Source organism: Euprymna scolopes, chromosome 16 (genome assembly GCF_053919585.1).
Source record: "Euprymna scolopes isolate OS-2025 chromosome 16, ASM5391958v1, whole genome shotgun sequence".
NCBI classification, from domain to species: Eukaryota; Metazoa; Mollusca; class Cephalopoda; order Sepiida; family Sepiolidae; genus Euprymna; species Euprymna scolopes.
This window is the reverse complement of record NC_136497.1, coordinates 20906165-20922108: the sequence shown is the minus strand read 5'-3', so window position 1 is coordinate 20922108 and position 15944 is coordinate 20906165. Positions and strand designations below refer to the sequence as shown.

Sequence of the window (15944 nt, the reverse complement as noted above, 5' to 3'; positions counted from 1 at the left end):
ATAAAATTATGATAAAATAAAATATAATGTAAATGATATGATAAATAATAGTAAAATTTATAAAAAAAACATAATAAGATAAAATAAGCTTATAGAAATATTTACAAATGTTTGTTTTATAAATATGAAGATAATTTTTTTTTCAGATAAAACAAAACCAAAGTTTGAGAATTGTCAACCAAAAGATGTTTTCTTCATCAATGATAAATGGATCGCCGAAGGTATTCCACTTACGGCACCAACTGGAAATGGAGTCATTACCAACAGCCTTCATGATGGTAGATATGGTCTTTTATATTGGAATTATATAGAATGACACAAAATAAAACATAAAATTTGGCGCTTAGTAAGGACATGAAAAATCGAAGATAAAGAAAAAATCTTTATAATTTATGCGCTCCATATGGAATGAAGTTATCATAAAAACAAAAATTGCTTAATTTGATCAATTAGTTTTTTTTTGTATTTTTTTACAGAGGAAAATAAAATTTTATTAACAGTGATCGCAGTGGAGCTATGTTGGCGATTCTAGCTATAAAAAAGGAGTGGGGGACGCCAGGGGAGATAACGTCATCTAATTCTCGAAGATTGTCGAAATTTGCCGAGATTATTTTTACAGTTATGAATAATTCTAAGTATTCTTTTGTTCTTTCTGTTTTAATTTTGCCGCTTTGACGTAAGGGGCTACTATTTGGGATTAAATTTACAGGGATACTATGTTGAGTGGCAAGATGTCTGTTCACATTAAATTTGAACTTCTGAATGTCAGTACAGTCATGGAAACAGAAGCCCAAGAAGAAATTCCAAAGTCTAGCAATTTACTAAAAGGATCTATTTAAAGTAGAAGGTTTTCTGGCATCTAGTGATCTCTATAGTGTAAGGGTGATATTTTGCTGAGTGTCAGGTTAGTTAGGGGATGCATGTGCTTTGATTTTGTCAGAGCACATTCCATTAAAATACTCATAAAACAAACACAGAGATGCAACATTTCGACGGTGGGACAGAGGTGAGAGTTTGGTTGCTAGTGCAGGACCTATTAGATGTAAGGTAATTATGTAGTTAATCAATAACCTTTGACAGTTAAGTATGAATTAAATTTAAAAAAAAACGTTTTTTTTTAAATAAAATTTATATTGGAAGTCATATCGACAGTTGACAGAAATATAAATCAATTAACACCTAACATGTTTTAAGTTTTACACACATAGATACGAAGAAGATAGACACGTCTACTTTTATTTACATGATGAGAACAAAGAGACTGATTACACGTAAATACTCATTTATATAAAGAAATAAAGGGGAAATTACTCCAAGTTACTCAACAGCTTAAATTGCAGGTCAACCAAACTCAGACAAGGAGAAGCAACTCTTCACATTGCAGAAGGGAGATAACTGTTGTAGTCTTCACAGTATTAAAAACATGACTTACATTGACAAATTTCCAATATTAGGTTGGTAACTTTTTTTTGAGTGAATAGTGGCTTTGTAGAGGTGCAGGATATTTTCAGGTGTGAGATTATTTTAGAATCTAGTAGGGAGTACCACTCCAGGTTTCTTTGAGAAGTAGCTGGAACGGTCAGAGGGGAAGAAAATAAAAGAACTTTTAAGAAGAGAAAGATTACACCAAGGTACATTGGCAAAGGCTATTGTTCCAACTTTTCACGCATAATATCAACTTGTATACTCTTAAAAATAAAAAGGAAAATATCATTGAAATTAAGTTTTATTAAAAGTTCTGTAAAAACGCCCTGGTCCCCAGCAGTGCTGTAAGTGCGGTTCAGCATTCGATGTAGAACTTTTATTCTTCTCTTGGTCTATGATGAGATTCGACTAAAATTTTGGGTTAAGAAAGGCTCTCTTAACTGCAAGGACATAAGGAACATCCTCTGTCAAAGAGCGGCCCAGAAAAGCCATTCTTTTGGCCTGCCTATGACTTACCAGATCCGACATTTCCAAATCTCTCTTGCTCGGACGTTGAATACAGACCTGTCTATGGACATATGAGTTCCTTCTCGTCTACAGTAGTGAGAAGAGCTAGGGTGTGAAAACCAAAATGTAGTCTGCAATGTGGGTTTTGTTTCTTTTCAGTCACCTTGTACTTCATTTTTTCAATTTGAAAATAACAAATCTTTTATTTTTGTTTTTAAATAAATAAGTATTACTTGTTGTTATTCTAAGTTCTGCTTCTCTCATTATTTAGATGGCGTCTACACATGGGGTGCCTATCCGAAAATTTATGTCTTAAAGGATGAGCAAGGCAACTATGACATCTGTCGATCAAAACTCTACGTCAAAGGTCAGTATTTTATCTATCCATGCATATACAATCCATGAATTATAATTGGGAAAACTTTGGAGTAGGTTGTATGCTTTTTAAATTTATAAATTACATTTTCTATATGAAAAACCTCTCAGAAATATGAAATGATACCGAAAAAAATTAAAGTACAAAAATATTCTTCAATACAAAATTTTTAAAAATTCAATTAAAAATAATTAAAATTTTATTTTTCATTCTAATTGACTTCTCTTTATTAGGGTTATATATACTTCTTTTTATTATTATACTTACTTTTATTATTATACTTACTTTTATTATTATTATTATTATTATTATTATACTCTTATTATTATTATAATTTTTATTATAATTAATTATTATTATTATACTCACTTTTATTATTATTAATTATTATTACTATTATTATTATACTTTTATTATTATTATTATTATTATTATTATTATTATTATTATTATTAATATTATTATTATACTCACACGTAATTAAACGCTTTTATGAAATAAGTGACAAGACATCTTTTTTATAACAAGGGCGACAGCCATTAGTCGCGTGCTCGCGTGTAATGAATGAATGCGTGAATGTAGGATTGACATGAAATTCTTAAAGATAAACTAAAATGACCGTCAAATGGGCTGAAATGACTTAAACAAATAAAAATTAAATGACTTAGAATGACTTTAATGAACTTAATGATGAATTGAATGACTTTAAGAATGACTTGAATGCTTAAAAAAATAACTGGAATCCTTCAAAAATAACTTTGATGATCTGGAGAATGACTTGAATGGCTTTGAGACTGACTGGTTGTAAAGTGGGTGATCATTTTACATTAAATTAATACAGAAAAGTGGTCCCCCACTTTATATCACAAAGTTACAAACATAAGTACAGCATGTAATAAGAACAGATACTACACTTTGAGATATTAAATCCTTTATTCATGTTAAAAATACAGTGAAAATCAACAATGAACAAAAAACTTAGGCACATGGCCAACTCAAAAGGGGGGGGGATTGTGGGGGTCATTGGTCATCCTTGTCACTCCAGAACTAAACAAAATCAAAAGTTTCTCCCAGCTAGTATCTTCTTTCACCATAATACCGCATTCACCCTTTCTTACTGGGAAACGTCCTACTTAACTCCCAATTTTTAAAACATTTTTTTATTGACATGTAAAAAACAAAAAAGATAACAATAAAAATGGTACAATAATTCATTTGTGTCAAGGGCCGGGGGGAAGAAAAAACAAAAGGTGATTAGTAGGACCCTCTCAACCCCGTCTAGTTCATAGACTGCCCGTTCCACTAGGTTTGTAAAAGGAATCTCGCTTCTGTGGGTCAGTCTCTAAGTGGGGATGCCCTCTAGATGGGGGTGAATGGAGAAAAGAAAATTTTGTGGGTAAGGATGGGGGTTAGTTTGTATTTCTTTCTCTCCAACATGGGTGAAATTTAGAGGAAGGGGTGAAAACAAAAATTACAAGTAGGAGGAGGTGGGGATCTTGGAGACTGCTAGCTGAGAGACTACTTGTTTAATTTTACTTTACGGAATTGCATGTTCCACACCTAGGCGGGGAACACGTATTCAAATTTGGCTCCTCTTCATACACACAGACTTGCTACAAGTATCCATCTTCTGTCAAATGCCGCACGATGCAGCCTTCTTCCATCACATCTGATCTTCACCCGTAGTTGGTGTTTAAAGAAAGCGATCAGATCCTGATCAGAAAAAGACAACACCCCCCGGCAACCTTGCAGACATGACGTCCAAATCATCATTCTCGCCACGGCCAGGATCCCAATCCAGCCTCACGTTGTCCATGACACTGGATACAGTAATTGGGCGAGGATGCCCAGGATCGATGCGAGCCGTCACCTCTCTGACATACGACCAGTACCGGCGGAGTTCATGGCAATCGAAAAAAAGCGTGATCAGTCATTTCTACGGCCATTGTCTCACAACGGGGACAATCAGGCGACTCCAAAAACCCGGAACTGCATTGTATGTTGTTGAGTGGAAGTGCATTTTGGGCCACTCGCCAGATCAGAGAGAACTCCAAATTGTTCAAATGACTCGAACCTGATCTGGATCTCACTCTGCTGCCAACCCAAACGTGCACATAGCGGGTCGGCGGCGGCCCCCTTCACTAGATTCCTGTGGAATTCCCTATGGGTAGCAGTCACAAGGTTGCTGGACCTTGATAGTTGTTTTAGCGTGGCTCGGTACTCTTTCATGTAGGCAGATTCTCCCCGCGGCCTGCGACGGCTCTCGATAGAAGGGTCGAGAACGAGGTCGGGGAAGTCAGCAGTAACCACAAAATGAATGAAAATACTTGAAACATAATATACAATGGGTCTAAATTGGCAGATGTCTGCTATAAACTTAGTATTAAACTTCCTCCTTTAGAGGAAAACGGTTCAACCTACATTTAGTGCCGCTTCTCTTCAGTATGTTATAAAATTAGTGCACAGTGACAGGAAGTGGGTTTTAAACTGAGAATTATCATTTCCGGCTCCTTTTATAATAATTAAAACAATAAAAACGATTACATACTCGATAGGAAATCAACTTTTAGTTTCAATTAACTAAACAGATTTCCTGATCAAGCTTCTTTTTTTTTTTTTTACTATTAAGCTATTCTGATCAATTGTACAAAAGAAAATCTTACTCTATTTTATACATAAAAATTTTACAAAATAAGTCTTTTGCTTTGTTCCAATATATTTTTCACATTTTTCCCTTGTAAAAGAAATTATCATATCATTTTTTCCTATGATATTGAACCCACATTTTATGCGAAATTATATTGGAAAAAAAAAGTTAAATTTACAAATATTTTAATTTTAATATAAACTGTATAGATTTGAAAATACCCAAAAATAATTTGATAAAAAATAATTTCTTAAATTAAGAAAATATTTTTTTTAATTGGTTTACTTGGTAAAACTTTAAATAAAAGTTTGAGCGTATTTCTTGTAACATTTGTAACATGTCAATAATTGAAAATCGATTTCAGAAAATGATTTCTATTTGTGTATTTCTATGAAGTATTGACTTTAATTTTATTGACATTTATATTTTTCATGAATAAAATATTTTAATTTAAGAGTTGATTCTAAATGATCTTAACTGTATTTCTATGAAGTATCGACATCACTTCACAATGATTTTAATAGTCGAGTAAATAGGAATTTATTGAAATATACTTCCATTTCATTTAACTATTTACTTATATACATATATCTACATGGTTGCCTACAAATAAAAGATTATTATTTCCATTTGTATCTTTCATGACTTAAATATATTTTATTGGTACTTGTACAGTTTAGTCAAGACATTAAAAAATGAAAATATCGAAAAAAAAGTTTAAATTGTATGTATCCGTTATGGGACGAAGTTCTCTGAAAAAAAATTTCACTTAATTTCATCAAGTAGTTTTTATTTTTTATTATTTTTTTTTTTTTTTACAGCGAAAAAAAAATTTGTTATGATACCGAGCAAAATGTTCGATTTTTAGGAAGAAAAGCTAGTATTAGAGATGGGGAGGGGTGTCAGCGTTTTAACTGGAGTTATCTCCCTTTGTCATTTCTAAAATTCAAACAATTTTTTTTTTTAATCCAAGATGGCCGCCTTCAACGCGCTCTCATAAAAACGTGTTTTTCTGCTGTAAAAAAAAAAGACTACTTGATGAAATTAAGTGAATTTTTTTTCCGGAGAACTTCATTTTATAACGGATACATACGATTTAAACTTTTTTCGATATTTTCATTTTTTAATGTCTTGACTAAACTGTACAAGTACCATTTTATTCTCTACTTTGTTATCTCCCCTTCAAGGTCGAAACGACTGCCAATATAGATCACAAGCAGAAGTTGAACTTTGTACCGACGAAGCTGGAATATGTGGTGTTAACTGTGGACCTCAGTCTGTACCTTGCCGACAGCTGCCCAAAGTGATTACATGCGGCAAATTGGGACAATTCAATTACGAAAATCCGTTTGAACCATTCCTTGTTCCTTCTTGTGGATGTGAGTAAAAGAAATATCATATTTCTTTTCTGTTTTTGTTTTCTCATTTTTTTATTCTTTTAGATTGAGGAATATCAAAACAATAAAAAATATCTGACTTAAAAATTTTATTTTTAATCTTCTTATGTATTTTAATTTGTACGCTTATATTCTTTATGTTATTCGTTATAATGGTAACAGTGTTCGATAATGGACTGGATATGACCTTAAACTATACCCGATGATGAGGCCCCAGCTTGAGGGCTTTGGGGAGTATGGAGCCACCCTTAAAATGCCATTGCTCCCAGGTTCACTCTGACCCAGAGTGGTAGTACCTATTAGGGTCACAACTATGAGTTAAATAGAAACCGACTTGAAAAATACAAATATATGCTATTAAAAAATTTTTCTTCAGAACCACTGGATTTGGCATTAAATAATCTGAAAAGGGTTGATATGCCGTAAAACTAAAACAACCAACCAACAACAGTGTTCGATAATGGGCTGGGAGACAGGGGTTCAATCCTTGTTTGAGTCATACCAAAGACTTAACAAAAAAAGTGATACTTCTTTTGTTATGGATTTGCTGCAACCAGGTGTTCAAAATGCACTTTTCAGTCTATATAATTGTTAAATCTACTTTTGTGACTGGTCCACGATATATACACACTGACAGCGAGTGAAACACAACATAGTGGATCTATAAGAAAATACACTGTTTCTATTTTACACCGACAGTCAGCCTGAAATTTAAAGTTATTACTGGTGTTTTGACATCTCTCAAGGCGCGTGAGGTGGGTGTGGATGTTGGCTGTGAAGAAATGTGTCGGGCTTGCTTCTCTCTGACCGACTGCCCTGCTTTCTCTTTGCGACGATTTATATAAACATTCTTTTTCCATTAAAATGTTTAATATTTCATATTGTCTATAGTTTCAATTCTTTGACCGATATTCTCTCACATACTTCTGGGTTAAATTATACATTTCAATAGACAATCGTGGATAGTCCTACATTCCACACATGGAATCTATTTGCATGTTTGCAACCAATCTAATGTTTCCCTTCCCGGGGTCGCCTATCACTATCCAACACCTTGCTCAATACTCAGCATTATAAAGGGAGGATCAGGAGCAAATAAAGTAATCCTGGGAATGGAATAGCGCCATCTTATATACCTCAGAGAAACAGCTAATAAAAAGGAGCATTCAGATCGCTGTTGACTATAGTCGCTCATTTAGCTTTTATTTGCCATTTTACATTATTTATCTAATTTATAAAACTCACTATGTCTGTCTGTCTGTCTCCATATTTTCAAACTCTATCTCTTCCGAAACTAAAAGTCGTAGAACGGCTCTAGGGGCCTCAAATGATTGGATATTTTTATGTATCATTCTTTTATGGGTCTTTAGCCGATTAAAATAGTTTTTAAGGGGTCAAAATTGAAAAAAGCGTTATACATTTTGTACATTAATCTTAGTTTATTTTTAATCAGTTCATATGCATGTCACGTTGGTACAGTGGTAACATTACTAGCTTTGAATGTTGGAGTTTTGCTTTGGGTTTCGATTCTAGCTAATGGCACCAAATACTTTTTTTCTTTTGAAATCACGATTCTATAATAATATATACAAAATCTGGACAAAATAAAATATTATATTTAAGCATATTTTACGACCAGGCAAATCCGACCACCCCCACTAGTATATATATATATATATATATATATATATATATATATATATTTATTTATTTATTTCGCTGTAATCCTCATCAGTCTAATAAGTTTCATCACAAGAATATTCATCTGTCCACGACTTCTATTTTATCCAAACCAGTTTCTATGATGAATGTTCTGTCGCCTCATCAAAACAGATTGCTTCGGACAATATGCCTCTACACATACTAGTAGGTCCTCAACTGAGCTTCAATTTTTGGTTCCTCCTTGTAAAACTTTTACAGCAAGAACTCGTCCAGCTACCACCACTGCAAATAACTTTTCTTTCTTCCTCTCTGTGCCTAACGTTAAACCAAAATTTCCATGAACAGAGTTTATTTCCAAGAACTTCACATTTGTGGAATGTTGCCGCAAGATTGTTTCCCTGATGGCTACAATAACCACATCTCTCCTGAGTCAACATTGTTAAATACTAGTGGCAAGTAAAGTGTTTGTACAGAACGACTGAAAACAAATGCCAAGATAAGCAGAGAGCACATACAGCGCCTAGAATTCCCAAATGGTTACCCATTTAACACTAACCAAGTTCAACGTTGCTTAACTTTGGTGATCTGATGAGAACCGGTGTGTCAGTGCGATTATGTCATGATGATTGCAACGTCTTGTCAGACGAGTGCCACTCCCTCAGACATTTAAAATCCATGAGCCCAAATGCCTGAGGGAGTATCTAAACAAAGATGATGTTACAAAGTCTTAGCTTTGTACGACAGCTAAGTCTCTCTCTCGGTTCAAAATGTTGAGATCCAGCAACAAGCAAGAGCAAGATAGCCAGCAACAAATTAAACTGCAGACCAGCTTAATGCGGGTACTGGTCTCCCGCTTTATGGTTTTTTAAATCAGAGATTTCCTTCTCCTAGAAAGGTTGCCTTCACCACGGCTTACGGGAGCCCTCTCCACCCCAATACACATATACACACACACAAATATACACGGTGCTAGTTGGCCGTTGACCCAGAAAAAGAGTTCATTCGCCCTTTGGAAGGTCTTGTTTTTAATCCTTCAGGGAGACTAGCCGCCCTCCTCACCAAACAAGTCTGGTGGGGGAACCAGTTTAGTCGCCGGTGACCCGACCATGAGGCAGGTAGTACTGGGTTACATGATACCAGTAGCATATGACATGACCTGACACATGTCATACATACATACATACATACATACATACATGCATACATTTAAAAAGACAGGTGAGATTTATATTATAGAAGATAACAGTTAAGAAACCGACAAACTATTAGACTATCGATGTCTGTGTCTCTGATAAATGGTAACTCATTAGTTAAAAGAAAATAAGATTTGGGTGTCATCAGCTAAATAGAACCTAAACCAAAAACATATAGTGTTCCAGCCGTAGTCGATAAGTTTGAAAAGTTTGCTAGAAATGACGTTAAAATTTGAGGTGGTGACAAACAAATTCAAACTTTTAGTATAATTATATAGTGCTTGTTAAGATAGAGTCGACAAATCGATTTTTTAAAATATGTCGTTTCAAGCAAAAACAATATTACGTACTTAATTATCATGTCGAAAATAGTAATATATCCAAAAATTACGAAAATTTATCAAGTAGAACAACTGCTATTGTGTTTTCAGTAAAATAAAGTTTATCATTATAGACAACAAATATTGCCGCTGTTATATATATATATATATATATATATATATATATATATATATATATATATATATATATATATATATATATATATATATATATATATGAAAGACATTTACTGCAGGTTGACAGTTAAGGACACTTCCGGTAAGATGGCATTCTGGAAATAAAAGGTGTTTTAAACTACACGGAGTCAATCTCTTTCCTCATATCTCTTCCACAGGACATCCTGTTCTCTACTCGCTCATAATTATACCAGGAAAGACTACTATTAAAAGGTCAACAAATTGTTGTCCCAACCAATATGTGAGCAGAAATGCGCAGGATTTTATATCAGACACATCTTGATATTGAGAAAACCAAATCCAATGCTAGGCAGTCTCTTTTTTGGCCAAACATGAACAAAGAAATAGAGGACATGATAAAAAATTGCGATTCATGTCAATGCTATAGCAATCGACAAAGTTCAGAGCCAGAAATATGGCATGACATTCCTGACCAACCATGGCATAAGGTTGGTACAGACCTCTTCAGGCTGCAGGGGAAAGATTACCTTATGGTAGTGGATTACCACTCAAAATTTTGTGTATTCAGCCATCTCACTGATACAACTGCATCAACAGTAATAACCTGTACAAAACATATCTTCTCGAGCCATGATATACCCAAACAGGTAATATCCGATAATGGGCCCCCAATTTAAGTCTCAACAATACAAGGAATTTGCCACAAAATGGGATTTTTTGCATGTAACTAGCAGTCCAGAATACCCACAATCTAATGGTCTAGTCGAGAAAACCATCCAAACAGTGAAGAAAACACTGCACAAATGTTTCCAGACTGGAGACGATCCATATCTTGCTCTACTAACCTTACATACAACACCTGGCAAAAATAACTCTACTTCACCGGCGCCAACTGAGAACACTTCTTCCAAGCATGAGAAATAATGGTTATGATCTTTGCAGATAATCCTCAACTAACGTGCAGAAGGTAAAACAACATATCAGCAATAAGCATGTGCTGCCTTCACTAAAGATAGGAGGATCACATCAGAGTACGTGATGGGAAAACTTGGTCCAGGATAAGCAAAGTGATTGAACATTGCTCTCAACCAAGGTCATACTTGGTACTGATGGGTAATGGCAGAACTATACATCAAAACCGCCAAGATCTACTGCTAGTACCTCGTTCAAAGGTACCAACAGCACAACCTTACCCTGACACAATATTTGGTTTACCCAAGCAAGTTCATCAACCAAGAGCAGGAGCACCAAACCCAGCAACTCCAGAGTTAGGAGTTCGATCAAGGTCAGGACGACCAATACATCAACCCAGATGGATGCAAGATTATATATGTTAAGTGAACTTGCATTTCAATAGCAAAGGACCTTGGGAGGGGGGATGTTATATATGTATATATATATACATATATATACGAAAGACATTTACTGTGGGTTGACAGTTGAAGACACTTCCGGTAGCTGGGGCTTCCGGTAAGATGGCATTCTGGAAATAAAAGGTGTTTTAAACTACTCAGAGTCAATCTCTTTCCTCATATCTCTTCCACAGGACATCCTGATCTCTACTCACTCATAATGATATTAAATAAGTATCTGCACGGTGAGACAAACTTATTTTATTGTCACACTCACAAATAGATAAACTTTGCTTATATAAATCACATACATAATTATGTATGTAGACAACAGCCGCCATGAACAAGTAATCTAAAATATTCGTTTTGAGTTATGTTTTCTGTGTGTGAACTCTTACTTTCTACTTTATTACATCTAAAAAGAATTTTACCCAATTTTCTGTAAAAATTACTTTTAAGTTTAAATTAATATCTACTCAATGAGTTTTCGTAATTTTTGGATATATTACTATTTTCGGCATGACAATAAAGTATGTAATATTGTTTTTTTGCTTAAAACGACATATTTAAAAAATGGATCTGTCGACTCTATTTTAACAAGCACCAATAATATATTTGATTTATGTTTTTTGCAATAAACAATTATTTTCTCCAAATCATGATTTGTCATTGAATATTGATTTTTTTACTCTAATTAGTATCGATGTTTAAATTTTTAAGTTAAATAGTTTGTATTCAATGTTTTTAGTTTACATTTGAATTGTTTTTTTTATTCATTTTTATTTTTCAGTGAAAAGTCCAGCCACGTCTGATATCTCCGTTACATTTTTATACCATTTTCTCACACGATGCCAAGACAGTTTTTCCACCCAACTTGCAAAATACGTTATCCAACAAATCCAGGCAACCAGCAAAGAATGGCCGGGATTATGTAATGATCAGATCAATGATATCTGTTCAAATGTTAATGTCAACATTGTCTGCCAGAGTGGAAGACCACTTGCAAATGGAAACGTGTTCATCAAAGGAGCAAGGTATCATGGGTTTTCCTTTCTTTCTTCTTTTCTTTCCATCATCATTGTCACCACCACAACTACCACCACCATCAGCATCATCATCAGCATTGGTTTAAAGTCCGTTTTACATACTGAACTCTTTTGAATGGTTTTTAGAAACTGACTTTCAAAATAACCTATCTCTGCTAGGCCTTTATTCATCCATCTTTCTCTCAAATGAATCCTTTGTCATTTATTTCCATGTTTTATCTGGACTTCTTTTGCATACTGACCTTGCTCCCTCAACTGTTCTACATCTACTAACACCATTCTTTCACTGTGGTCATAATATCATCCTCAAACCTCACTGGCCAGGTTTCATTTCCATACATCATCACTCTGTGTACACATTCAACGATAGATTTTTGCCTTAATCGACACTGGCAATCCTGAGCTAGTTAGTAAAGTCAGAAGTTCCCTAAATGTACTCCATTTATTCTTAACTCTTTAAATAACACAAGCATCTGATTCCCCTATGGGCTCCTATCGTATCACCATGGTAACAAAACTTCTGAACAAGCTCTATCCTCACCATCGAAATATACTTTCTTTGCAGTTGAATTCCCATTGCAATCATTTTTCACATTTTTCAAAAAAGAAAACAGCATATTTTGCGCTAAATTATTTTTATTCATTAATTGTTTTCCTATTTTATAAAAAAAAAGGATATGAGACAGCTTAACGTGTGTGGGTTTTTCTACTTTATCTATATTTAAAAATATATATGAGACAGCTTCACGTGTGTGTGTTTTTCTATTTTATCTATATTTAAAAATATATATGAGACAGCTTCACGTGTGTGTGTTTTTCTATTTTATCTATATTTAAAAATATATGAAACAGCTTCACGTGTGTGTGTTTTTCTATCTTATCTATATTTAAAAATATATGAAACCGCTTCACGTGTGTGTTTTTCTATTTTATCTATATTTAAAAAGAATATATGAGACAGCTTCACGTGTGTGTGTTTTTTCTATTTTATCTATATTTAAAAATATATGAGACAGCTTCACGTGTGTGTGTGTTTTTCTATTTTATCTATATTTAAAAATATATGAGACAGCTTCACGTGTGTATGTTTTTCTACTTTATCTATATTTAAAAATATATATGAGACAGCTTCACGTGTGTGTGTTTTTCTATTTTATCTATATTTAAAAATATATATGAGACAGCTTCACGTGTGTGTGTTTTTCTATTTTATCTATATTTAAAAATATATGAGACAGCTTCACGTGTGTGTTTTTCTATTTTATCTATATTTTAAAATATATGAGACAGCTTCACGTGTGTGTGTTTTTCTATTTTATCTATATTAAAAATATATGAAACAGCTTCACGTGTGTGTGTTTTTCTATCTTATCTATATTTAAAAATATATGAAACCGCTTCACGTGTGTGTTTTTCTATTTTATCTATATTTAAAAAGAATATATGAGACAGCTTCACGTGTGTGTGTTTTTTCTATTTTATCTATATTTAAAAATATATGAGACAGCTTCACGTGTGTGTGTGTTTTTCTATTTTATCTATATTTAAAAAGAATATATGAGACAGCTTCACGTGTGTATGTTTTTCTACTTTATCTATATTTAAAAATATATATGAGACAGCTTCACGTGTGTGTGTTTTTCTATTTTATCTATATTTAAAAATATATATGAGACAGCTTCACGTGTGTGTGTTTTTCTATTTTATCTATATTTAAAAATATATGAAACAGCTTCACGTGTTTGTGTTTTTCTATCTTATCTATATTTAAAAATATATGAAACCGCTTCACGTGTGTGTGTTTTTCTATTTTATCTATATTTAAAAATATATGAGACAGCTTCACGTGTGTGTGTTTTTCTATTTTATCTATATTTAAAAAGAATATATGAGACAGCTTCACGTGTGTGTGTTTTTTTATTTTATCGATATTTAAAAAGAGTATATGAGACAGCTTCACGTGTGTGTTTTTCTATTTTATCTATATTTAAAAATATATATGAGACAGCTTCACGTGTGTGTGTTTTTCTATTTTATCTATATTAAAAAATATATGAGACAGCTTCACGTGTGTGTTTTTCTATTTTATCTATATTTTAAAATATATGAGACAGCTTCACGTGTGTGTGTTTTTCTATTTTATTTATATTAAAAATATATGAAACAGCTTCACGTGTGTGTTTTTCTATTTTATCTATATTTAAAAATATATGAAACCGCTACACGTGTGTGTGTTTTTCTATTTTATCTATATTTAAAAAGAATATATGAGACAGCTTCACGTGTGTGTGTTTTTTCTATTTTATCTATATTTAAAAATATATGAGACAGCTTCACGTGTGTGTGTGTTTTTCTATTTTATCTATATTTAAAAAGAATATATGAGACAGCTTCACGTGTGTGTTTTTCTATTTTATCTATATTTAAAAAGAGTATATGAGACAGCTTCACGTGTGTGTTTTTCTATTTTATCTATATTTAAAAATATATATGAGACAGCTTCACGTGTGTGTGTTTTTCTATTTTATCTATATTTAAAAATATATGAGACAGCTTCACGTGTGTGTTTTTCTATTTTATCTATATTTAAAAATATATGAGACAGCTTCACGTGTGTGTGTTTTTCTATTTTATCTATATTAAAAATATATAAAACAGCTTCACGTGTGTGTTTTTCTATTTTATCTATATTTAAAAATATATGAAACAGCTTCACGTGTGTGTTTTTCTATTTTATCTATATTTTAAAAGAATATATGAGACAGCTTCACGTGTGTGTTTTTCTATTTTATCTATATTTAAAAATATATGAGACAGCTTCACGTGTGTGAGTTTTTCTATTTTATCTATATTTTAAAATATATGAAACAGCTTCACGTGTGTTTGTTTTTCTATTTTATCTTTATTTAAAAAGAATACATGAGACAGCTTCACGTGTGTGTGTTTTTCTATTTTATCTATATTTAAAAAGAATATATGAGACAGCTTCACGTGTGTGTGTTTTTTCTATTTTATCTATATTTAAAAATATATGAAACCGCTTCACGTGTGTGTGTTTTTCTATTTTATCTATATTTAAAAAGAATATATGAGACAGCTTCACGTGTGTGTGTTTTTTCTATTTTATCTATATTTAAAAATATATGAAACCGCTTCACGTGTGTGTGTTTTTCTATTTCATCTATATTTAAAAAGAATATATGAGACAGCTTCACGTGTGTGTGTTTTTTCTATTTTATCTATATTTAAAAATATATGAGACAGCTTCACGTGTGTGTGTTTTTCTATTTTATCTATATTTAAAAAGAATACATCAGACAGCTTCACGTGTGTGTGTTTTTCTATTTTATCTATATTTAAAAACATATGAGACAGCTTCACGTGTGTGTGTTTTTCTATTTTATCTATATTTAAAAATATATGAGACAGCTTCACGTGTGTGTGTTTTTCTATTTTATCTATATTAAAAATATATGAAACAGCTTCACGTGTGTGTGTTTTTCTATTTTATCTATATTTAAAAAGAATATATGAGACAGCTTCACGTGTGTGTGTTTTTCTATTTTATCTATATTTAAAAAGAGTATATGAGACATTCACCCCCTTTTCCTCACATACGCTTCTTCTCTAATAACATTCATCACATTATCAGCCATCTTGTTTTGTCTTTATCAGTGTGCTTGCTGAGTTGGCACTTCTAGCTGTTAACTTAAATATATATAAGTTATTATTCCAAAACCAACAAATGTACTTATTTCACACTCATAATATTTTATTCGTATGTTAATATAGTACGTCTTACACATGTTTCTTTTATTAACAGAAAATCATCAAACAACTCATCCGAAACAAATGTATAC

At 32.6% G+C, this 15944-nt stretch overlaps 1 protein-coding gene across 1 annotated transcript in view; it reads left to right on the top strand.

Moving 5' to 3' along the window:
- LOC145296307 (uncharacterized) overlaps positions 1-15944 on the top strand; it is a 153724-nt gene that overhangs the window by 38873 nt on the left and 98907 nt on the right. Inside the window, exons 13-16 of the mRNA XM_080142507.1 lie at positions 147-278; positions 2204-2299; positions 6143-6334; positions 11829-12072. Coding sequence (XP_079998633.1) covers positions 147-278; positions 2204-2299; positions 6143-6334; positions 11829-12072 — 664 coding nt within the window. The remainder of the gene's footprint in view (positions 1-146; positions 279-2203; positions 2300-6142; positions 6335-11828; positions 12073-15944) is intronic.